This window comes from Ptychodera flava, chromosome 20 (genome assembly GCF_041260155.1).
Source record: "Ptychodera flava strain L36383 chromosome 20, AS_Pfla_20210202, whole genome shotgun sequence".
NCBI classification, from domain to species: domain Eukaryota; kingdom Metazoa; phylum Hemichordata; class Enteropneusta; family Ptychoderidae; genus Ptychodera; species Ptychodera flava.
The window spans coordinates 38,518,505-38,544,927 of NC_091947.1; the positions used below are offsets into that span (position 1 = coordinate 38,518,505).

The following is a 26,423-nucleotide window of genomic DNA, read 5'->3' on the forward strand; positions in this document are numbered from 1 at the left end:
TCAAAACTTGAGGTAAAAAAATACCTCCATGTTCAAAACCAAATATGTTTAGTCAACAGCACTGTTCTCGTAGTAGTTTTTTGTCTTAAACTCTTCTGTGAACCGTTTATGTTTTGAACGCTTCAATGGAAAATCAAAGTGAAGAAAACGGAGTCAGTTTGATAAAACGAAGGGCTGTATTATGTACATTTGTGTACATGTAAATTCCGAACACTTGAACTAGTGAAGTAATACTGGTTGTTGTTATCATATGACACAGATATGCTAACATTACAAGGGTTACACTCTCTAGACGAGTATTATTATAATGTTGTGTCACATTGTTGCACCAAAATCAATCCATTCCATTATTGCTAGAATCTGCATGCACGGACGTAATTCATGAATGTAATCAGTAGCACTGTGCTATGCGCGTCGATCGGAGGGGTTAGACTTTTCGTCAATGTAAAAAGTCGCAAGACAAAAAATTACTATGTTGCTACATTGTCAACTCCCACCACCCCCGGTCTGGTGTACCATAGAGATCAAATTCCCCACTACAAGGACACGAAGTGCGATCAATATCCCCTGTTGCCCCGCACTCCCACGGTGGAAAACATTGATAGGTGCAAGACATTAAAGTCTGAATCGCATGATCCAGAGTCAGTCATCATGTGCATCATCATTTATTCCAAATTTCAGTCGGTCATAAGGACCGACATGTGGCTGAAAACTTTCGGCCCGACGAGAAATCTGTCGGTCTCGGACCGTCGGACAGACGTTAATTTCGCACACTGTTTCAATCGCGATTCCCCCAGCCCCCCTCCCCTCACCATTTTTTAGAACGTGGCTTTATACTATGTAGAACTGATTAGCCACTACCATAAATGCCAACCCTCAACAACAAAGTCAAAATGTCATTGTCTTAATAAATACAGGAGGCCATGACACAGAAAATGATTGACGTCATGATGTCAACAACATGTCACAATACACGAGAAAAAATCAAATTGAACATTGATACATGCGAGTTTCCCCTTACTTGAAAACACAGAATAGACTACATTGAGAACACTATCAGAAAACTGTGAGATACCAAACAAGCCGTTAGATTTAAAGGAAGTGGAACAGCAGTGACTAGACACTAATGATTATATAATTATAGTGTTGAAAAGTGACTCATCAACTAGTGATACCCCATAAATTTTACATAGACGAATTAGAACAAACAACAGAGAAAAATTAATCCTCAGAACAGAAATGTAGGATACAAAACATATTGACGAGAACATATTATAATAATAATAATTATAATAATAATAATAATAATAATAATAATAAAGTTCTCATCAACGCATCATACTTGAAGTCAGTATGCGCTTTACTATATCAGGTAAAATACACATACAGTAAACTTTAACAAAAAGCCTAGTATGAATTTATTTAAAAGCATTAAAAATCAGTAAAAAGAAAATTTTAAGCCGAGTTTAAAAGATCTAACAGATAAAGCGGATCTATCATTCAATCCGGTAAACACGATACGAACACCACTGTAAATACAATACGAACACCACCTTGAATACAGTTGAACAAAATAAGACATTCTAGCTTTCCAGTAAAAGAACAAACTTGAAGTGGGACAACGTATACAGGAATACATACAATCTATTAATTACTCCACTCAATTTATCCACTTTTTTTTTTATATTTATCACATTTATTCGGTGTAATCAAAAAATCAAATACAGTAAAATAAATTTCACAGTCCCTGTAGATTCATCAAAGCATGAAAGAGACAAACATTATTTCAAATATGGTATTAGAGGTAACCACTTTTCAAAATGTGTTAATAATTTGTTGTTCTTATTTGCTATGTAGTATTCACATTGATACATGTAAACTCTCTTAACCAAAGACAGAACACCTCTGAATTCTGGATTTACACCATTCAATTTACAGTAGTAAATGTGTTTTCTTACCAAAAGGCAAATAAAATTAACTAATAGCGATTCATCTAGATCTGATAAAATCATACATATTCTACTTCACATTGAGTTCAAATTGAGTGGCTTTCCCCATTCAATATATGTCTGTCTCCAAAGTGAAATAGTAGTTTGACACTTACAGCAGGTGCTCAAGAGTTTCTGGAAAATTATGACAAAAAGTACACATTTCATCGGGAAACTTTGGGGATTCATTCTATGCAATTTTTGATTTGTATACAATATATTATGTAACAACTTAAATTGAAATTCTCTTATTTTACTGTCAATCGACATTTTCATTATTAACTCATAAAGTTTTTTCCATCGTAAATTACCAATATCAAGAATCTTTCGATTTTCTTTTCACTTACAGGTTCAGTAAATACTCTATTAATCAATTCCCTTTTAATTTTATGACTTCTCAATGACATTAAAGGCATAGGTTGTTCTGAGATGTAAAAACAAATTTCTTCTGGCCCTTTTTCTTTATTCTTCAATTGATCTGGGATCGCTGAAATAATACGCATCCATTTTAATTTAGTGACAGATTATTTTTAGCAACATTTGTCCATGGGATAACTCCATTTTCATTAAATAAGTCGAAAACATTCATAATGCCATTCTGAGCGAATTCTTCATAGAAAATAGGTTTTTCCCCTCTAGTAATATTTTCATTGTTCCAAATCAGTTGGCTATAGCGTTCTTGATACATTCTTGTTTCATCAGACCAACTGTCGAGGCATTCAGTGAAAAAAATTGAGAACTGAATTGGAATACTCTTGGTTTTGTAATTACATCTTGTTATGTAGGTCATTTCCCCACACTCATCATGACCTGAGTTCAATTAGTCTAGAACATTCTCAAGGTCACTGCCCTTGATGACCTCACAACCTTGAATTCAATTAGTCATGTTTGGAATGTTCTGGAAAGTTGATTAGTTGTGTAAGGGAGATAATTTTAGAACAGTAATTAGCATGTCAATAAAAGTTCTAGATTGTTCTTACATGCCTTTATAAAAGGGACGTGCACAGCTTCCAGTCAGACTTTTGGATCGTGTCTCTTGTGTGTTTACTAAACTCCAGCAGTAGTCATTCTCAAGACTTTTCAAGACCTACACTGCCAACGCTGGATTTATACTGTGGACTTTGTGCAGCTTCAAGCCTGCAAGCCAAAGGACTGTTCATTCATCCAACTGACTGTTACAACTCTGAGACTGGAGCTTTGCCGTCCCAGCTGAGATAAGTAGTCTGTACACTTTTAAGCTTGTACTCTATCCCTGACTTAGCAATTAGTTTTATTTTTGTAATAAATTCTGTGTAAACGTTAACTGCTGAGTTCACCCTTTTGTTCGTTTTCTCTGCACGTAACAAAATTGGGGGCTCGTCCGGGGAACGAATATTTTGAGCCGTTTGACAACATTTTGACAGCCTTTTCAAAACTACTGTATACTGTGAACTCAGCGAAATTTAATCATGGCGGAATTTAAACCAGACGAATTTATGGATGACCTTGATCAGGACACATTTAATTCCCTCAGAAAAGACAACCTCATAACACTGGCCAATTTCCTTAAAGTAGAAGTCAAAAGATCTATGCGCAAGAGGGAAATACAGTACCGTATTGCCAAACATCTAGTTGATTTAGGCCAATTTGAGGAATCCACCCTGAAAGATTATGAGCCCGAGTCTACCTCTGAACTCAGAAAATTAGAATTAGAAATGCAGACAAATTTGGAGATCAAGAAACTAGAATTACAAATGAGAGAGAAAGAATTACAAATGGAAGAAAGACAGAGAGAAAAGGAGAGAGAATTGGAAGAACATCGACTACAGTTAGAAATGAGACGTTTAGAGCTTGGACAGTCAGGAAAATTCTTCCCTTCAGACAAGTTTGACATCACTAAGCATTTCAGGTTAGTTCCCCCTTTCCAAGAAAAGGATGTTGATAAATATTTTCTCTCCATTTTGAGAAAATTGCTCAGAGTCTGAATTGGCCTAAGGAGTCCTGGTCTATGCTTTTGCAGAGTGCTTTGGTGGGTAAAGCCAGAGAAATTTACATTCAGTTGTCAGTAGAGCAGGCTTCAGATTATGATTCTGTGAAGGAATTAATTCTCAAGGGCTATGAGTTGGTGCCTGAAGCTTACCGTCAGAAATTTAGGGATTGTGAGAAGGTGAAGGATCAAACTTATGTTGAATTTGCTCGAACAAAAGAACAACTGTTTGATCGTTGGTGCTCTTCTGAAAAGGTCAGTCAGAATTATGACAAATTACGACAGCTCGTTTTGATTGAGGAATTTAAAAGGTGCATCCGGAGTGACATCAAGACGTTTATCAATGAACAAAAGGCAGATACATTAGAGGTTGCTGCACGTTTGGCCGATGATTATTCATTGACCCACAAATCTTCATTTCTCAGCAAACCATCCCAGTCCTTTTCCTACAGAAACAATGCAGGTAAATTTAACTCCTCCTTTTCATCCAAGAATTTTTCAAAGGAGAGTAGGAAATCAAATGACAACAGTTCACAAAATTCAAGTAACACTTCCACATCATCAGATCCAAGTCTCAATCTCCTTCTGACAAACAGTTCGGTACACTTTCTTGTAATTATTGCAGAAAGACGGCCATTTAATGTCAGAGTGTTTCAAGTTGAAAAGAAAACGTGAAGGTCAAAGTGGATCTAAGCCCACCGGCTTTATTTCTTCATCAACTCAATTAGAGTCTAATAATGTGTGCAACACATTTTCTGAGGTTAAACCCCTCTTATCCCCAATTAATGAGGTCAAGGTCAATTCTTCTCAAGATAGCATTATGGGTATTTTCGAACCATTTATTCATAATGGTTTTATATCACTTTCTAGTGATTTCTCTTCCGCTACCCCTGTCAAAATTTTAAGAGATACCGGGGCTTCCCAGTCTCTTTTGTTGGCAGATACCCTGCCGTTTTCTGAAAAGTCATTTTCAGGTTCTAAAGTTCTTATTAAGGGGGTAGATTGCAATGACTACATTCCTGTTCCTCTCCATAATGTCTATTTGTCTTCGGACTTTGTTTCTGGACCTGTGACTTTAGGTATTAGGCCTTTTTTGCCTTTTGAAGGGATTCACCTTCTTCTTGGAAACGACCTTGCTGGGGACAAGGTCATTACTAATCCACTTGTGACTGATAATCCTACTTTAGATCAGGATCCAGAGCCAATTGAACAAGAGATACCCGATTTATTTCCTTCATGTGCCATTACTCGAGCCATGTCAAAGAAAACTTCCGAGAATCAAAATACTCTCAAAAATAATGTCACAGATGTTGACTTAAATGACACCTTTCTCAGTCAGGTGTTTGACACGGATCATTCCGTTATCCCTCGTGGATTTGAAACTTCCAGTAAAACTTCTGCTGACCAAAGTCAGACATTTTCTAGATCAAATCTCATTGCAGAACAACACAAAGACCCAGATATTTTGTCTTTGTTTGACAGGGTAGATGATGAAGGTAAAACTTCAGATAGCTCTGTTTCCTATTATACAAATCTGGTATTCTCATGCGTAAATGGAGACCTCCAGATGTTTTGGTTGATGACGATTGGGCTATAAAACATCAAATTGTGGTTCCAAAGCCCTACCGTGCTGAAATATTGCGCCTAGCCCATGAAACCCCCTGGGCTGGTCACTTAGGAGTCAGGAAAACTTATCATAAAATTCTCAGTCACTTTTATTGGCCTAATCTCAGGCAGGATGTAGCACATTTCTGTAAAACTTGTCACACATGTCAAATGGTAGGAAAGCCAAATCAGACCATTCCAAAGGCCCCTTTACAGCCAATTCCTGCATTTCAAGAACCATTTAGTAGGATACTAATAGACTGTGTTGGGCCCCTACCAAAAACAAGATCAGGAAATGAGTACATGCTGACAATAATGTGTACATCAACTCGGTTCCCAGAAGCCATACCACTGAGAAACATAAAGACAAAGACTATAGTGAGAGCTTTAGTCAAATTTTTCACTTTATTTGGCCTCCCTAAATGTGTCCAGTCCGATCAAGGCTCCAACTTTAGGTCTGGAATTTTTCAACAAGTAATGGATCAGCTAGGCATTAAACAGTATAGGTCATCCGCCTATCATCCAGAAAGTCAGGGTGCTCTTGAGCGATTTCATCAAACTTTGAAAAACATGATTAGGACCTACTGTTTTGACACAGAGAAGCAGTGGGATGAAGGAATTCATTTTCTGCTCTTTGCTGTTAGAGAGTCAATTCAAGAGTCTCTTGGTTTTAGCCCATTTGAGCTTGTATTTGGACATACAGTCCGTGGCCCACTCAAGCTCGTTAAAGAGAAATTCCTATCAGACGATGATGATTGTCTGAATATTTTGCAATATGTGTCAGATTTTCGTACAAAACTCTCTAAAGCATGTGAATTAGCCAGAGAAAACCTTGAGTCATCTCAGCAGTCTATGAAAATCAAATATGATAAAAGCACCTCAAAACGGAAGTTTGAACCCGGTCAAAAAGTTCTTGTTCTACTTCCAATTCCTGGAAAACCACTCCATGCTCGTTACTTTGGGCCATATCTAATCGATAAGAAATTGAGTGATTTAAATTACATCATAATAACACCTGACAGGCGAAAACAAAAACAGCTATGTCACATAAATATGCTTAAGCCATATTTTGATAGGGATAATCCTACTATAACTCAGCCTGTCAGTGCAGTCAGTTCAAACCATTATGAAGATAGTGATACTGAAACTGACTTGAGTGAAAATACTCTAAACTCAAAGCTGGGCTCGGTCAAGCTTCAGAACTCAGAAATCCTGGAGAAGCTGGAGTCTACAAAGTTGGCACACCTCCAGCCAGAACAACAACAACAGGTGAAAGAACTGCTCCACGAATATAAACACCTGTTTCAAGATATTCCAACGAGGACAAACATCACCTATCACAACGAAGATGTCTGCGACAGTAATCCAGTGGAACAACATCCAGACAGACTGAATCCTGCGAAAGCGGAATATCTCCAAGAGGAAGCCAAGTATTTGCCGAACAATGACTTTATTGAACTCAATAAAAATAACTGGACTTTGCCATGCATACTTTATGCCAAATTCAGTGCCATTTCAAGTTTTCCAATACCAAACTGCAAACGACAACTGATGCGCTTTCTCGGTATGGCTGGTTACTACAGAAAATTCTGTCCAAATTTCTCCACAATTACTGAGCCTTTGACTAACTTACTTAAAAAGAAAGTAAAGTTTGTTTGGTCAGAGCAATGCCAACAGGCATTTGATACACTTAAAGCCATACTGCAAAGTGCTCCAGTGTTGTCTGCACCGGATTTCATTTTGCCATTCAAATTAGCTGTAGATGCTAGTGATACGGCTGCTAGTGCTGTTTTATTGCAAGAGGATAGTCATGGTATAGATCATCCTGTTTGCTATTTTTCACGCAAATTTAACAAATCCCAGAGAAACTACTCTACAATCGAAAAAGAGTGTTTATCTTTGATATTAGCTTTACAGCATTTTGAAGTTTATGTTACTTCTTCAAATCAGCCAATAGTGGTTTATATTGATCACAACCCTCTTGTTTTTCTGCAGAAATTTAAAGGCAAAAATCAGAGATTGCTAAGATGGAGTTTAATGTTACAGGAGTTTAATCTTGACATTAGACATATCAAAGGCAGAGACAATTTAATTGCAGACTGTCTCTCTCGTATTTAGAAATTATTGTTGTTCACTTTCAAGAAATTTTATTGTTGTTCACTTTCAAGAAATTTTACTTTAGAGTAAAACAAAATTTGAGTACTTAAATCCTTTTCAAGATTACATTTGTAAAAGAAAGATTTTTCTTTGAAAAATTTTCTTTTTTTGAAGAGGGGGTGTGTTATGTAGGTCATTTCCCCCACACTCATCATGACCTGAGTTCAATTAGTCTAGAACATTCTCAAGGTCACTGCCCTTGATGACCTCACAACCTTGAATTCAATTAGTCATGTTTGGAATGTTCTGGAAAGTTGATTAGTTGTGTAAGGGAGATAATTTTAGAACAGTAATTAGCATGTCAATAAAAGTTCTAGATTGTCTTACATGCCTTTATAAAAGGGACGTGCACAGCTTCCAGTCAGACTTTTGGGATCGTGTCTCTTGTGTGTTACTAAACTCCAGCAGTAGTCATTCTCAAGACTTTTCAAGACCTACACTGCCAACGCTGGATTTATACTGTGGACTTTGTGCAGCTTCAAGCCTGCAAGCCAAAGGACTGTTCATTCATCCAACTGACTGTTACAACTCTGAGACTGGAGCTTTGCCGTCCCAGCTGAGATAAGTAATCTGTACACTTTTAAAGCTTGTACTCTATCCCTGACTTAGCAATTAGTTTTATTTTTGTAATAAATTCTGTGTAAACGTTAACTGCTGAGTTCACCCTTTTGTTCGTTTTCTCTGCACGTAACAATCTTAATAACATTTCATCTCCTAAGTTATTTACTCTTAACAAATAGTTTCCAAGGATGTTTAATATCTGGGTTTGAGTAGCGTTTGATCCACTGAATTCTCTGATGTTTCTTAATAATATACAAGTTCGGCATTTTTAATCCACCTTGGCCCACATCTCCTATCATAACTTTCCTTGCAACTTTGTCGTTGCAGTCCCAAAGAAAATTATAAATAATCCTGTGAATTTCCTTGATGACATCTTTTGAAAAAGCTATATTATTGAAAGCATAGATAAATTGTGAAATGCCAAAGGTTTTAATAATCTGAACTTTACCAAACAGTGACAACTTTCTACTTTTCCAAGTACTGAGATTGTTTTTCATATTGTTCATTGCTTTCGTAATATTATAGCTCTTTGCTTCTTCTACATTATAGGAGAAGTAAATACCAACTATTTTGACAGGCGATGTGGGCCACTTAACCCCGAACAGTTTGTCCTTTCTGTTCCACCATTTTCCCAGCCATTTTGCTTCAGTTTTCTCAACATTAACTTTAAGTCCTGAACACTCCTTAAAAATATCAAGAACATTAAATAATGCTGTGGCAGATGTTGTGTTCCTTTGTAAAATGAAAAATCTCATCAATAAGTCTGATATAATCAGAGATATTACGTCCTTTAACAAAAGCAGCTTGGGTCTGATAAATCAAGTCGGGAAGAACTTTCTCAAGTCGCTTGGCAAGACACTTAGAAGCTAATTTAGTGTCCACATTAATAAGAGAAATGGGTCTCCAATTCTTCAAAAGCGTACAGTCTCTACCCAGCTTAGCAATTAAAGTAATAATACTTTGTCTCTGTGACACTGAGAGCTTGCCATCATCATAAGCAGCATTAAGTGAGTCTACAATATGTTTGCCCACAACTGGCCAAAACGCTGTATAAAACTCAACAGTTAATCTGTCGTTACCCGGACTTTTATTGTCTTTCATCGTTGATAAAATATTGGAGACCTCCCCAAAAGTAAGAGGACCTTCTAATTTAGTTTGGGACATGACGGATTACTTAAAAAATAATGACTTTCAAAATCTCCACATGACTTTCCTTCACAGAGATTGGCATAGAACTTTTTAATTTCAGAAAGAATTTTCTTTGGCTGATCAAAAATCATCGAATCCCCACTCTTGATTTGTTTGATTGTTGATTTTCTTTTGTTTGATTTTTCTAGACCCAGAAAGTACTTATTGCTCTTTTCCCCTTTTTCGTACCATGTTGCCTGTGACCTCACAATAGCACCCTTAATAATATAATCATAATATTCTTCAACCTCATTTTTCAGTTCCTCTAATTTACTAAAATTATCAGAATTTGGGTTATCAGAGTACGTCCCTTCTGCTAATTTTATTCTGTTTTCTAAATCAACCAATTTATGTTTTCTTTCTTTTGCCTTTTGTTTACTAAAATTTATGGTGCATTCCCTAATCTTGTATTTTAAAATATCCCACCTCAAACTCTTGTCTTTTATATCCGCCATTTCATCAAGCCAATTATTAAAGTTTTGTGTAAGTAAGTTACAGTAATTATTATCTTTCACTAAGTCAGAGTTAAATCGGAGTCACGTGACCATGTACAACTAGTCAAGTGCGTCAACCCTTCAGCTCTCCAAATCTGCCAGAGTTTTCAGCTCATCTCAGAAAGTCTGAGTACCAATACTCAATCATAACCTCCGTGAATACCCAGTCACCCCGCAGACCGAAAATGCCGAAATTTCAACCACCCTCAGGCAAGAAAAGAAGCAAAAAAGCATCACAGCGTTCACTGGAACAGCTTCAGACCAAAGCAATGGCCAAAACGACACCCCTCATGAACATGAGGCCAGCAACGGGGAAGAACCTTTTCCAGATAAAATCACCATGGAAATGCTCTACAGAAGCCTGGAAAGTCTGCGAGCAAATGTCACCATGATCAAAACCAAACTCATGGTATTATCAGATGTCGAAGATCGAGTAACAAAACTCGAGGAGAGGCAGTACGACTTCGAGAAATCGTGTGAATATGCTGCTACCAAAGCCGACAACAATTAAATCAGGATTGCCTCCCTCGAACAGAAAGTCAGTCAACTTACAGAAAACTTAAAAAACACTCACGAGGAAAGTATTCGAGCACAACGTCGACTAAGAGAATGCTCCCTCCGCCTCTACGGTGTAAACGAAGAAAGAAATGAAAAGCCAATGGAGGTTGCCCGACAATTGCTAATGGACAAGTTCAAAGTAAGTGATTATGGAATAGAAAAAGCCTTCCGAGCCCCAGTAAGAGGGAGCATCACTAACAATCGGTCACGACTTATCATTGTGAAATTCACTCTACTGGCGAAAAGTCAACAGATATTACGCAAGGCCAAGCAAGCCCTAGTCGGAACAGAAATCTACATCAAACAAGACCTGCTCCCCGCAGATTACAAGAAAAAACGCCTGTACCACAAGATCATGGCGCAAGCTTACAAGGACGGAAAGAAACCAATCTTCCGGAATGGAATGCTGTACATCGACGGAGTCAAGTACTCAGGACCCCCACCAACACTCGATGTGGTTTAAGAACCGCGCCTCAGACCACCCATGCGACTGCATGAACATTCGACCAGCAGATTGGAGAGCTACACTGCCACATCATCTTCACTCAAGTCATGTGACAACAACTTTGTTCAACTATTGATGGAACTTTTTTATTAGATTTAGTAGAAACTGTTTTTTCTCTTTATGTCCCTTTCTTATCCTTGTTCTTCACTATCCTATCCTAAAAAAGGTAACAACCAAAAGAATGGAAGTAAGTGTGCTTTTAAAATATTCCAATTTCATCAAACATGCAGAAATTGAAATTCTTATCACTTAACGTGAGAGGTCTCAGGGAATTTAAGAAAAGAAAGGTGTTAACATGGTTAAAACACAAATAGCCAAATATTGTTTTCCTTCAGGAAACACACAGCACGTCAGATAATGAGAAATTTTGGTCATCTCAGGCTTCGGGCGACTGTTTTTATTCTCATGGGACACGAGTTCCACTCACTCTCAGGCTTGATGGTCAACCCTACTAAAATGGAAGCTATTTGGCTTGGCTAGTGGAAAAGACGTAAGAAAAAACTATTTGGCATCAAATGGCCGACATCACCGATCAAAATTGCAGGAATTTACATTTCGTATAACCAAGTGTTAAACACCACTCTCAATTATGCAACACCACTCAAGCAGATCGAAGGAACTCTGGGAACATAGAAAAAGAGATCCCTGACACTCATGGGCAAAGATCAGATTTTGAAAACTTCGCCCTATCACAACTTAATTACGTCATGAGAATGACCACAATAACACCTGAAATTCTTAAGAGATTTGAACAGCTTATTTTCAATTTCCTCTGGAATGGGAAAGATAGAATAACCAGAAAGGTAATGGTCAGAGGGGTTTCCGAGGGGGGCTTAAAGGCCCCCGATGTGAAAACTACGCACAAGCTTATGCGTATAAACCTTATTAAAAGGTATCTAGATGAAAACATAGAGCACCCCTGGAAACTCTTTCTAGACCATCGCCTAAAATCTGTGGGTGGAAAGTACCTATTCAAGTGTAACTTCGATATTAACTCACTCAGCCTGCCCCTACCGAGATTCTACCAAGAAATGCTTGAATCCTGGTCGGTCTGCAATGTTGCGGTCAATGACTCTGAGATTGACATTACTTGTCAAACAATTTGGAACAACAGAAATGTTCTAATTGGAGGGAATTTTGTCTATAATCCAAAGCTAAGACAGAAAGGGTTTGAATTGATATTTGACTTACTTACCGAGGAGGGGTATCTGTCATGGGAAAAATTAGCCAACAAAAACCTCCAAGGGAATGAAGTTCTCCTTCTTTATGGAGCAATCACATGTCTCAGAGTTAGGTGGCCAGAGCCATTGCTGGTTGAGCCGGTGTTTAAAGATGAATACGAATGTGTGTTTTTTAATTGTAACTTTCGACCCTCCCACAAAGTTACCAGGGAGAGCATCAGAAACGCCATTTACAGTAAAGAGGAATTAAGTCTAATTAATGAACGCTATTATGAAAGAGAATATGACTTCACTGGACCATGGTCTACCATTTAAGGTAGCCATAGACACAAAAACACGTGAATTCCAGTTCAAACTTCTTCATCATATTCTGTACACAAACTACGATCTATCTAGAAGAGGCATGGACCAATCACCCCTCTGTTCATTCTGCCAAAACAGCAACGAGACACTAGATCATCTTTTCTACACCTGTAAATTCACTGAGACCTTCTGGAACAAGTTTCACACATTTTTCGAGCAATCTCTCAGTTTGTTCACGAGACATAACTTAAATGAAGTGCTCTTTGGTGTAGACGGTTACTCCGACATTCATAATCACTTGCTACTGTTATCCAAAAGACACATCTATGCCATGAAAATGAAACAGAGTAAACCACACTTTGCAGCTTTTATGTTGCAAGTGAAATTCAACTACCATCTAGAGTACGAAATAGCTCTGGAAAAAGACAAATTAGAGAGACATTGCAGCAAATGGATTTCAATTTTACACAAAATTGTAGATAACTAAGCAGAAAAGTGTACTTCATTTTAATTTAAGTTCTTGGTCTTCTGGCCAGAGGTCCATATATCTTTCTTTCATGAATATGACTTTGTTTGTGTACCGTCTATTTACTGTCTGTTCTGTGCTGTTTTGTGTCTATGTTTACAACTATTGTCTTGCGAATTCTGACCTACTGTCATTGGATTATGGATTGGTATGATTGCGATTATTTTCCTATTACTAAAGAAAATGTTACCAATAAAACAACTTAAATACAAAAACAGTCAGAATTAAATCTCCAGTGAGATGGGCCATGAATTTGATTGGGAAAACTTAAAAGAAGCAAAACCGCAGAATGATCCGAACTAAGACCAGGGATAATCTCAGCCTTCTTAGCAAAATTTTGTAACTCGCTTGAAATAACAAAGTAATCTAGGTGGCTTTGTTGTACAAAAGGGCGTCGTCTTCTCCAGGTAAATTGCTTTTTGCTATTATGGTAGAGTCTCCATATATCTACCAACGTGAAATGGTCAACAATACTATTAAACACATCTACTGAGTTCTTCCATGGTTGTGCATTGCTTCCCATTCTATCTAAATTATTGTTAATTGTTAAAGTCCCCTCCCCATGTTATTGTACAGTCTGGATCTTGGTAATGGTCGATTAGAATATTTTTCAAATGTCCTAAAAAAATCTTGTGATCTACTTTACTATTAGGTGCATAAGTATTTAAAAGAAGACATGGGGAATTGTCGATTTCTGAAAGAATAAGTAGGATTCTCCCATCATTATCTTGGTAAATTTTACTTGAATTAATTGCTGTATTTTGGACAATCACGATAACCCCCTTACTTTGATTAGTACCATGAGAAAAAAACAATGCCCTTTAAACTGGGAGGACCAGTATTGTTCGTCTGCTATAGTGCTGTGTGTTTCTTGTAGAAAAGCAATATCAATTTTCTTATCTGACAACATTTTGCAACTTTTTTCCTCTTTTTAAAATCTCTTAAGCCCATAGTATTAAATGTCAAAATCGACAGTTGAGACACCATTTAAATTGATTTAAACCTAAAACTGCTGGAAAAATGTGTGGGACTGAAGTTTACTAAGTTTACACCTTTTTAAACTACTACACAAAGCTGACAACACAACTGTGAACAAAGCACAAAAACAACAAACGACAGAGGGGACGAGAGAAACTAAGCTCTGAACCCTGAAACAAAAAACAAAAACACTTGGCATACAGTGAAAGGAGACCTGGCTGCGGAAGACGGCTTCCACTTTTTATACAAATACAATTTTGCGTCCTGAGTTCCTCTAATTCATCCGAGCGAAAGAAAAGTTAATAAAGTGTTCCATTTGTAAACTTGACTTGTGGTTTTGACGTTCAGCGCAAAATGTCTTTAACGGTCACCTGTTTCATGACGCCCTGTTCATCTTCAATGACACATGTTGCTGGAACTTTCCATGCAATATAGCTCTTTTTGTTGGGATGCTCTGCCTTGAATTTTTTCCGGAACGCGAGCAGCTGTTTCCTTTCATCTACTACCCGTCTTGTAACATCATCTGTGATGAAGATATTCTTGCCTTGAAATGGATTGTCTTTGAGGCATTTCGGGGCAGCAAAAAACACCTTGCAAGCAATGCTCGCGTCAACAAAGGCAACTTTGATTGGTCTAGGTTTGCCTGATCTGAGTGGTTGTGCCGGTACTCGGTGTGCCCGTTGGATTGCAACATCTTCATCTATTCCATTCACCTTCATGTGGCTAGCAATGAATTTTCTAATAAAGTCCGCACATGACCTCTCGTTGTTTTCGCTTTTTTCAGGAACTTCTAAAAAGTTAAGGTTAATTCGCCTACTTCTGTTCTCTAATTCTTCATTTCTGTCTTCTATTTGATGAACTTTTGATTCTAGAATTGTTACCTTGTTTCTTAGCTCCTCCATTTCAGTTTCCTTCGGCATTCTTTGCAGGTTATTTTTCACCTCGTCAATTTGTCCATGAGCATATTCCAATGATTCTTCTAAATTCGTCACTTTCTGGTTAGTCTCACTTAGTTGTCTGGCAATTGGGTCTATTCGAGCAATGTCTCTCCTGATGGAGAGCAGAAGCTTCAGAATCATTTCAAGTCTTTCATCACTAGACAGCTGCACGATGTTTTCAAAGTCCAAGTCGCCATCTTGCAGCATATCAACTTGTTGGATAGCATCAGTTCAGTCTTTTCCTGCTGCTAATAACTCGTCCACCCTTCTTACAGTTGATTCTCCTTTACTGGCAGCACTTTTACTCGTTTTTGTCTGCCTTGGTGGCATGGTTTACACTCAGGACTGTTATTTTTATGAAAATATCATGGAGGTTCAGCGGAGCCGTCTACCACATATTTACTCTAACAAACGCATGCGCAGAATTTATCCACTTTATGACCTTGAGGCTAGATACTGATGAAGTAAGTCTGGTAAGCTTTCGAAACATAGCGTTAAAGGATGGTTGTGTTATACGCAGTCTCTCATAATTTTAAAATCATTCCGTTATTTCTATTTGATAACTTTCCAAACTAAAATCATTCTGCTACAATTTTATATATATCTAACGTATCTCCTTCTGCACTTAATTTGTCTTGCCAGGATTGAATATATTTATTGTTAATGTCATTCTTGTTTCCTGTTTTGCTACTTGATTGACATTATTAATGATATTGTTGTTGGAGAGAGAGAGAGAGAGAAAGAGAAAGGAGAATAGTATAGATGTAACAGTTCCTAGAATTTCCTGTATCCCTAAAAGGCCGCAGCAAACAAGCATTACTGCACTGTCAGATTGTCAGTGTGGAGAAAAGAAGAATAGAAGAAATGTCGACAACTTTTCACATACTTATGGGTAGTTGGCCCCGCTGGTGATTTCTTTACCGTTGTATGTAGTTGTATTTTATTTATTAACGTGTCCTACGTGGGCTTAAAGTTTACATTTGCTCACATATGTAGTACAATATCGGTTAAAACTAGCCACATCCAGCCCCTTGGGCTTATAAGACACAGAAAACCAATTTCAACAAGAAATAAATAAATAGAAAAAGTAGCAGTATTCTGAGTGAGAGGAGCTTATCTTTCTAAATTATACATTGTCTCCTTTCTAATATTATAAGCATTAAAGATATAGTTTGCCAACAAGTCAGGTGTTTTAAGCATCAGAAGTTCAACCTTATCAGTAATATGGAGAGCACTGAATTCTGGGTATAAAGCACACACTTTTCCAAATAATGTATCTCTTAGGGAATCATACAGACAGCAATCAAAAAGAAAGTGTTTCTCATCTTCAATTTCAGTCCCTGGACAAAAATTACAGATTCTATCCTCCACTGGTAATTGCTGAAATCTGCCTGTTTCTACTTTTAAAGGTAAAATACCAGTTCTGAATTGTGCAAGAATTGAGCGTTTTGGTCTTGACAATGGTTGCAGTAAATAATTTTCTGTTTCATATTTTTTCTTAAAAGTTACATATGTTCTCAACTTGGGTTTTCTACACACATCTGTGCACCACTTTCTTTCAAAAATATCTTTTAACTTACAAGAGGCATAGTCTAAGTTTAAAGTTTCAAGATTTAAAAACTTATTATGTAAATTAATATCTCTAAATACATTAGCTATATCATTAGACCAATTCTTGATTCTATCTCTGAGATTGTAATCCCATAGAAAAACAACTTTTGTGATTCTGTCATGTGACATATTAACAACTCTGTTCCAAAACCTTAGGATATTCAGTTTATGTCTCACATTTGGTGGAGTCCAACCCATATCACCATTTATAGCAAGTTTTGGTGCAAATTTATGGACCCCAAGAAAGTATCTTATTGCCCTATTTTGTAAAGAATCACATGTCATATTATCAGCATAATCCCATATCCCAGAACAGTAATCCGCAATGGCCGATTTGCATAAAGATGGCGATGACGTCATAGCCGCAGTGCATTGTTGTCCTCAGGGGTACAACGCAACGTTGCTAAGGTTGTTGTCTTTTGACATGTAAATTATGAGTCGGTACGCCTGTGCAGTCGGACACTGTCCCGAAAAGTCGTACCGCCGATCTGAAGGAGTACAATTTTACAAACTGAAGCATCAACCTAAAAGTATACAGAGGATATGGAGAAGAAGAATAATGTTGACAAGATCAATGGTGAAAAGACAGAGTGATTTGAACGACGTTTGCATTTGCAGCCGTCACTTCCATGGAGGTGCGAAAACCAAATTTCACAACATCCCAACGATTTTCCCAAAGAAGTGCGATGACGGTGATATTGTGTGGCCACAAAATGCCAAAACACGTCGACGAAGTGTTGTCAGATGAGGGTTGTCGAAGTGGTCACCCCTTTCTGTTAACAATAACAACAACAACGAGACAAGTACAAGTAGTGGGATGTTGACGTTGACGGAGAAGTTGGAGTATTTGAAGCGAAAGGAGCTTACGGAAAATAATGAGGTAAAATTAAGCCATTTCGTCGTGTTTTTTGAGACTTGGTAATACAGTGCATGTAAAACTAGATACTCGAAATAAAAGAAACCGTCGGCATTCCCAGCAAGCCGCAGATCGAGCCAGAGTTCATTTACAAATGGCATAAAAACTGACCGACACCTGTGCAGCCATGGGGGCTATCTTTTCCACTCTCTAGAATGCAACGCATGGTAGTTACCGGAAAATGAACGGAAAAAAGAGCGTGTGTGCAGTGATATTTCTAGACCTGTAATACAGTTTCTTAGCGTTGGTTGTTGGGAGGGAATCCCATGTTGTTTTGGTAGTCCTGTGCGTCTAGTCTTGGGAATCCCCAGTTGATACAATGTTTTCTTGAGGAGATACAATGTTGCAGCTACAGGTTGCATCTGTCTGTTATGGCTATTGGCTCACTGTTTATTTTAGTCGTTATATTGACCTTCTTTCAACCTTGTTTCAGCAGAAGTACAGAGGGGAGAAATCACCAAAGTTGCCTACCAAGTTGGCAAGTTTACAAGCCAAGGAAGATAAGGAACTAGATGGGGTAAGACGATGACTATTTGCTGTTTCAAGTATTTCAGATCATCATGTCACAATAATGCCAGTGAGTAATATGTGATTGTGAAATGATTTGTATAAGGTCAATTTAGCATGTTGTTACCTGCAATAATTGTAGCCACTGATATGTGCAATGACTTCTTATTGCTGTCTAGTAAATTGAAGCTAGGCATTGATCAAAACAGTTTGTTCTAGTAGTAGAACTCTTGTTTGTCCTTGGGTGAAAATACTTTGTGAAAAAATGCCATTGCTAATAGACAAGTGAATTGAAAATTGGAATTTCTAATTCATTAATAGACAGGTTGGTATGTAGTTGATATAAGCTTACCTTCTGAAATTAAACTTACTCCAAATTATGAATAAACATTGGCTGTGAATTAATTTGATATCATTTTTTACAGGTAGCTACAAGTTCTGTTTCTGGGACTAAAACAAAAGCTGCAAACAGATTAGAAGAGTTGAAAAGACAATTACAAGAGGAAAAAGCGAAAAATAAGAGACTTGAACAGCAATTAGAAATTGAACGTTTTGGTTTGACGCGATTTATGTGTAGCAATGAGGATTTTAAGTTTTACACTGGATTACCAGATTACTTTTGTTTTCTTGCTGTTTTTGATTTTTTAAATACAGATGGGAAATTACATTATTGGGGTTCTAGTTGTAAAGGTAACGCTCCTTCTTATGTTACACCAAGGGGGAAAGAGAGGAGTTTGGCAGCCGTTGATGAGCTATTTCTTACACTGAATAAGCTTTGCCAAGCATACCTTGATAAAGATCTGGCTCATAGATTTCATGTTTCTGAATCAACAGTAAGTAGAATATTCTCAACCTGGATCAATATCATGTATAGTAAATTCTCCCAACTCCCTATTTGGCCATCATCAAATTTTGTTCGTTCTAAAATTCCCAATGTTTTTAGTTCTCTAGGTTAAGAAGATACATTTTTAATCGTAGAATGTACAGAAATTTTCATTGAACATCCAAGCAATTTAGCCTTACAGAGCATCACATTTTCAAAGTATAAAAATAATCATACTGCTAAGGGTCTGGCTGGCATTTTACCGCATGGACCAGTAGCCTTCATATCTGATTTATATGCTGGGTCAGTTTCAGACAAAGAGCTAACTGAGAAATGTGGCTTGGTGGAGAAATTTTCTGAATTACCTGGTGTACATGTAATGGCTGACAAAGGTTTTGAAGTACAAGAGTTGTTTGATTCTGTTGGTGTAAGTGTAAACCACCCTCCTTTTTTAAGAGGATGTAGTCAGATGACCATCAGTCAAGAAACTGAAACACGAAGAATTGCTCGTCTGAGAATTCATGTTGAAAGAGCCATCGAGAGAGTTAAATATTTTAGAATATTACAAATGACAATTCCAATCACTTTATGTAGACAATTAAATGAAATATGGCATGTTTGTTGTCACCTGACAAATTTTCTACCGCCTCTCATTGATGATCGTGGTGACTAAGGTAAATGACGTCATTCCTGTGTCAGCAAGGTGTCTAAATTCTAAATTGATATTTACAATAAGACACATTTACATTTATGTAATAATTCAATAATTTATTGCAATTTATATATAAAGAATTTGAACATGAATTAGTTATTTATTAAAATTGTATTTATAATATAATAAATAGTATTTACATAGTTTTCAACATTAAATATAAATAATAACTAAATATTTACAACTAAATTGGAGTGTATGGGTCATTTGTTACCATAGACTAGCTTATTTCTGAATTTCTCTTTTCTATAATAATTTAATTTGCATTTATGGTAAAAAGCAGTTTGCACTGTTGTATGATGGTAAAATGTGATGTCTGTTTAGTGGTCACCATTACATGACAAAATTGAATGATATCAGTTCAATTTTAAGAACTTTGAATGCATCCAAAGTATACAGATAATTCTGAAATATAACATGGATCAGCACTGACAGATTTTCACACTTTACTCATCAGTATCCCTTGTGGCAAATGCAGGCAAAATATAGGTAAAATAAAATTCCCCCAAAATTGGCAGCATTTCCCCCCACAAAAATGGATCTTTGTGAATCCTCTCAACAGCAAAACCACATGGTGACCACACAACTAAATCACACCAATCTAGCCCGCATACATAAAGCTGGCCTTGTATCTGGTAATAATATTTATGATTTCTTCTCAATTTAAGCTTACTGTTGGGGAAGTCAAAGAAAGTATCAGGCATTTTGGAAGCTTCTTTTGGTGTATATTTTGCATATTTTGACAAGGACTTGACTTCCACACAACCATGTTGGGCAATGTTAGCAATACCTGCTTGTTTAATAGTGACAAATCTATCCAAAGATGCACCAAGGAAAGGATAATTTGGATTGACAACTAATCCCAATTCTCTTTTGTTGTTACTATGTAGCCATTTTTTTCTACATCTTGTATATACTGTGCTAATGCAATACTCTCACTTTGTAGGCCCCATTTGGTATGTTTATTAGAAAAATTCTTTGGATTAATTATTCTATCAACTAAAATATCAGGGGGAAATTTTTGCCTACAGACAACCTCTTTAAATTTACTGGCTGTGATTCTACATTTACGATATGCATGCCATTTTGGATTTCTATATTGACCCTGTGTTGACATTTCTATTGCATGTGACTCATCAATACTGCTGATGTTTACTTTGGATTCATAAAAATCAAATTCATTTTCATCAACATTAAAAACTAAAGGTTGACTGCTAAAGTGGACATTTGTACCTGACTTCACACCAGTATGACCAGAATTATCATCTGTATTTCCTTGCAAAACACCTGTCACTGTGCATGACTTGTCAACCTGAACTTGGTGTGTATTATGACTGAGAGGCTCACAATTATTAGAGTACAAGATCTCAACAAGATGGGTTGATCTTGCACAGGCACTTAAAAAGTCTGCAAGTTTTTGAACTTTGTCCTTTGTCACAGTTTTCTCTTCTGTTGGGCATGCGTATAATCATCTTTTCTTTTCCGAGGTCGGTATATTTTATCTGAATTGCAGTCTCGTTCATAGTCATACTTTATCCAATCAATTGAGTCAAATTTGACAGCTGTGTTGCCATAAACACTAGGGTGGTGGCGGGTTTGTAATTTCTCAGTGCTTGTTGTAGTCTCAGGTATCTCATTCAAACCACATCTTTGAAAATCCATAACAGAAAAAACAGTGGCAGCCACATGTTTACAATACCCACCCACACCTGCCTTACAAACACATTTACCACCTAGTATGAACTACAATTAAAGTGGAGTACTGTTTACTCAGAGGCACTGGTTTGTCAGTCTTTGCATATGACTTAACAACCATTGACTTTATAAGTTGAGCTGTATGGTCTTCACTGTCATGTAAGAAAATGTTCCTGACATGGTTACTTTTGTAAAAGTTCCACCCACTGTCCCTGTGTTTCCAAGCTGTACTGAGGCAGTTGTCACACTTGGAAATAAAATAATCAAAAGCGCTGCTATCTGTGAGGTCAGGAAGACTACTTAGATTCCTGGTCCATCCACCTGCTGGAGGGTATGTCAGCAAAGACTCCACAGTAGTGTTTGTTGAGACTGGTACATGGTTCCCTTCAGTACTATATTCTCCATCAGTATCAAATAGGTATTGGTCATCCCATCCATGACCAATATACAGGTACACCCTATGACAATAGAAAACACAGTATGAGTTCAATTATAATTAGTTGATTGGGTGAAAAATTGAAATATTTGAAATTATTTACTGCATAAGGGCCTGGATAGAATTAACCATGGTAGGGCTGGTGCTTTTGAAATTTTAAAAGTAGTGACTCTCCCTCCCCAAAGTTCTTACACTAAGAAAAGGTCCTCCCTGAACACTGTTCATGAAAAATGGTGAACTCAAATGTGTCTCTATTAGTGCTACTTACACCAAACTTCAATCACACACTAACTGTATTACTATTATTATTATTATTGTTATTGAGTACTATTTAATACAATGCATTGTTAATCATTCTGTGAGAAAATTTTAAATAAGGAGTACATGGAAGATATGAAAAGTATGCATGCTAACAAAATGCTGTGATTTGGTGGTGTTTTAATATAAAATATTTGTATTCCAATCATAATTATTTATTATTCTAATGCATTTTAGAGTGTGTGAAGTTATTATCATCCTAGCAGGTTTACAAAAATATGGTAACAAAATGCGATTCTGTGGCTTTTCTATTATTTAAACTGTATGTTAGGTATTGTGATGAAAATAATAGTAAGAGTCAAGGGGGGTCCCTATTTACCTTGGGAAATATTGAAATATTCTAACAGAAATATGGTTTTGTAACGTCCGTTCATGAAAAATGGTGAAATGGTGAATCTCCACTAAATAATAAATGCTTGCACAAAATTTAGTAACCCCCTAAATGCTTGCATGAAGGATAGTGACCATCTTCCAAATCGCACCAGCCAAATCCCCCCTGGTTAATTCTGTCCGTACCCTATAAGGTCATTCAAATGTCAGGGAATCCCTGGACTCATTGACCGAAAGGTGGAATACACAGACTCATTTTACAGTTGGACGCTTGTCACACCACCACCACCAACCATCATCGCTCCTTACGATAGTCTCTGTAGGATTATATTTTAATGGCAGTGATGTGGTGAGCACCAAATGTCTAAATATATAAAAGAGCCCGTTCCACTTTCCACCACGCACCATGGCCATTGAGTGTGCAATTTCGACCGTGCATGATGACGCGACATTTACGGAAATTGCAGATTTCTGTTGAGATACCACTGCCAAAGATGCATTACATGTAATACTGGATGTGACCAATGTCTGTCTTTGATAAACAGAAAGAAATACTTAGCTTCATGAGTCTGCATAGCTTCGTAATCCAGACATTACTCTCTGACTCAGACTAGTGACTTGGCTAACCCAGTTATCAATGAAAGACCAAACTGAAGGCATATCACTAGCGGTATAAAGCAACATATTTTGTATCCGATGCCAGTCGTTTTGATGATATCCTGGCTTAGGGCGGATATTTCCGAAAATTCAAACTAGCTTTGAAATCAAGACGAAGTGGAGACACTGCATTGTCGCCATTTTATAAGTTTTTCGGACATGCGCCGTCGTCGGCGGAAAGTTTCTATGGCTCTTCCAATATGCAAACACATCCTCACTTTTCACGTTCAATTATACTTCGTACTTTGCAGTTGGATTCAGTGATGGGGAGGGAGTATGGTATTTTCATCGATACTACACACAAAGTCGTGACGTTACGAAGGTTCGCGTCAGCGTAGTTATCTATCTGCGGATCCTGACTGCTTGTTGCCGCTTGCAAGTCTCTATCGCAACATATTTCACCGTGCCGACTTAGTCAGCAAATGCACATAGATCCATAATATTTATTGTACCTATTAGGTTTTTTGTCGTTGAATAAATAGATTTAGGAAATTTGATGTCTCCTTACTATTTGAAAAAAATACTGTTCATATTTCTTTAGCGACGAATCGCTCTTTACATTGCTTTATGTAAGCTTACTATGTCAAGACTGATTTTCCACACGTACACGGGACTCCAAAAGCTGCAAGTTGTAAAAATCAACTTTTATGAAATTTTAATTACCTTTCAACAAGTTCTCGCTTGTTCCCTCGTAGACTTGCACCTTTCCTGCATCTGAGCCACCTCTTCAATTCTGGAATGGTCAATTCTTCAGGTTTGCGACCATTTAAGTTTGTACCAGGGATTGCAGACGACATGTTTGCTTATGAATATGTATATAAAAGTTTGCAAATGGCTACCCTAGCAACGCCTTGTACCCCTGAGGACAACAATGCATTGCGGCCGTAACATCATCACCATCTTTATGCAAATCGGCCATTGGTGTAACACAAAGAGTTAAATAAAGTGGTGAAAGTACCAAACCTAAAATCTCTGTATTTGTGTATTCTTGAGATTACAGCCCCTAATGCCCTACCAGCTGCATCACTTAGTGTACCCACTGTGACATCGAAATTTAAAAATTCATCCAGTACAACCCCAAGGTATTTGTATCTAGGAACAACATCTAATGTTTTCTCATTGTACTGAAAAACAAAATTTGTTCTATCAATATTTGGACCTCTAAAATGTACAATTTGTGTTTTGGCCTCGTTAACGACCATACGCCACTTTTGACACCAATGGGCAAGTACTGTGATTGCAGTTTGAAGTTTATCTTCGGAGTCGGCTACAATCACTATATCGTCAGCGTATAAAAGGGCACTAATCATCCGATTACCCACTGGAATGCCAATGTGGAGGTCATTAATTTCAACTGCCAAATCATTTAAGTACACTGAAAACAGAGTGGGAGAAAGAACATCCCCCTGTCTCACCCCAGAACTTGTACTGAACCATGGAGACAAAAACCCATTAATATTTATACAAGAAAATGGATTATGATACATATTCTTAATAGCATTGTAAAAGTTACCATTTATCCCACAGTGAAGTAGTTTATAAAACAGCATATCTCTGTTAACCCAGTCAAAAGCTTTTTTCATGTCTACAAATGCAGCAAACGTTGACAGACCTTGAGCTTTTCTATTTCTAATTATGGTAGTTAGAACAAATATGTGATCTATACAAGCCCTTGATTTCCTGAAGCCATTTTGTTCATCAACTATTAAGTTTTCTGAATCAAGGAATGTTACCAGTCTGAAAAAAGTTTACTGACAGTGGAAAGTAAGCTGACACCCCTGTAGTTAAAGTTTATCCATGGATCATTGCACATTTTTGGGTATAGGTTTGATAATGGCTTTCCCCCATATACTCGGCATTATACCCAACCTAAAAATATATTGAAATAGCCTATGAATCAATGCTACAGATAACTCATTTTTAAACACTTCATAAGGGAGGTTATCTAAACCTACTGCTTTCTTATTTTTTGCATTGTTAACTACACGATAAACCTCTTCAATTGAAATATCATGATTCAAGAAAACATTGAAGTTTTCAAACTCCCTTTCTAATTGTATCTTACCACTCATAGCTTGCTTGAAAAAAGCATTGTCAAATGAATGAACCCCTTCTGGTATGTTGTAAAGGTCTTCAAAATCGGCTTTCCACCTATCTAAAACTGTATCAGTATCACAAACTATCTAAAACTGTATCAGTATCACAAACTATAGAACCGTCATTATCGTAAACTTCCATGGGGACGTCTTTATTTCTTTTAGGACCCAATTTATTACTACTAACAAGCACCACCATCGCCGCCACTGCAACAAGTGCCCAGTGTTGTCACCAGCAGCATTTGTATAACATGTACCACCATCCCCACCGCTGCAGCCAGTTGTCGCCAGCGGCAATTTTGGTACAACTTAGTGCGCATACCTCTACTAATGAACAAACCACTGTTGTAGGTGCTGCTTGAATTGACTGGAGTTGTCGCAAGCGGCATCGAGTACAATCAAAGTGCGCAGGTGCTTCCAAATGAACAGCGCTGCCACTGCCGGGCCAGTGAGCTGGCTGTAGTTGTAGGTGTTGGCTTTTAAGAGGACGCAGAGTCAAATAACTTTGACGTGGAGTACAATAACTTTAGGTGTTATTGGACGCTATTTGACCGTTGACCTCAAAACACCTTTACGTCAACACGAGAAAAAAGAAGAGAATATTTTACATTTTTTACAGAAATATACACTAATAACATTCAGTACTTCACAAAGTAAATCATGGTCAGTCCAAAATGGATTAATTTGAGTAAAATATGCTGCTGTAAATTCTACCACTAGGCGAGCGGCGAATCCACAAAAGGGGCCTTATTTTAGGAGTTTAATGTACCCACCTTACATACGACCACATCATACGTCATTTGAAAGCTTATTATCTCTACTTTAAGAATATTGACGATATGGAGCTGCCAAGTAGGGCCATAACCCCCTAATTTGCATAATTCACACAGGTATCCAATTTCCATAAGTGTGATATAAAATTATAAAATTCACTGTTAATCCAAAGACATATTTACATTGATTTCACTGAAATATTTTCACATTTATATTGAAAATAATATTTTCCTCTCTTGAATAAAAATATTTTAAAAATTTTAACACATACAGCTACAACATACAGCTACATCATACATCATTTGAAAGCTTATTATCTCTACTACAAGAAAATTGACAATGTTGAACTGTCAAGTACAGCCATAGCCCCTAATTTGCATAATATACAAGGGTATCCAATTTGCATAAATGCAATATAAAATTACAAATTCATTGTTCACTACTCTAAACATACTTTTAAACTATCGAATGATATATCAAATGAAAGGTATTTGAATGTAGAATACGAAATGGATATCGAAAGAGATATTTAAATTGGTGACACTGAAATATTTTCATATTCATATTGAAAAAATATTTGCCCCTTTTGAATAACAATAT

At 37.1% G+C, this 26,423-nt stretch overlaps 2 protein-coding genes and 1 long non-coding RNA gene across 5 annotated transcripts in view; 1 reads left to right on the top strand and 2 right to left on the bottom strand.

Moving 5' to 3' along the window:
* The window catches only part of LOC139120882 (metaxin-2-like), a 213,640-nt gene that overhangs the window by 182,055 nt on the left and 5,162 nt on the right, over positions 1–26,423 (bottom strand). The window lies entirely within an intron of this gene.
* The window catches only part of LOC139120884 (uncharacterized), a 466,659-nt gene that overhangs the window by 84,804 nt on the left and 355,432 nt on the right, over positions 1–26,423 (top strand). The window lies entirely within an intron of this gene.
* LOC139120876 (uncharacterized) lies at positions 19,664–26,308 on the bottom strand. Its single transcript, XM_070685498.1, has 2 exons — positions 23,617–26,308; positions 19,664–21,670 (listed from the first exon to the last, which is right to left on the bottom strand). Exons 1-2 carry the CDS (start codon positions 23,748–23,750, stop codon positions 21,244–21,246), a joined length of 561 nt encoding a protein of 186 aa, XP_070541599.1. The 5' UTR covers positions 23,751–26,308; the 3' UTR covers positions 19,664–21,243.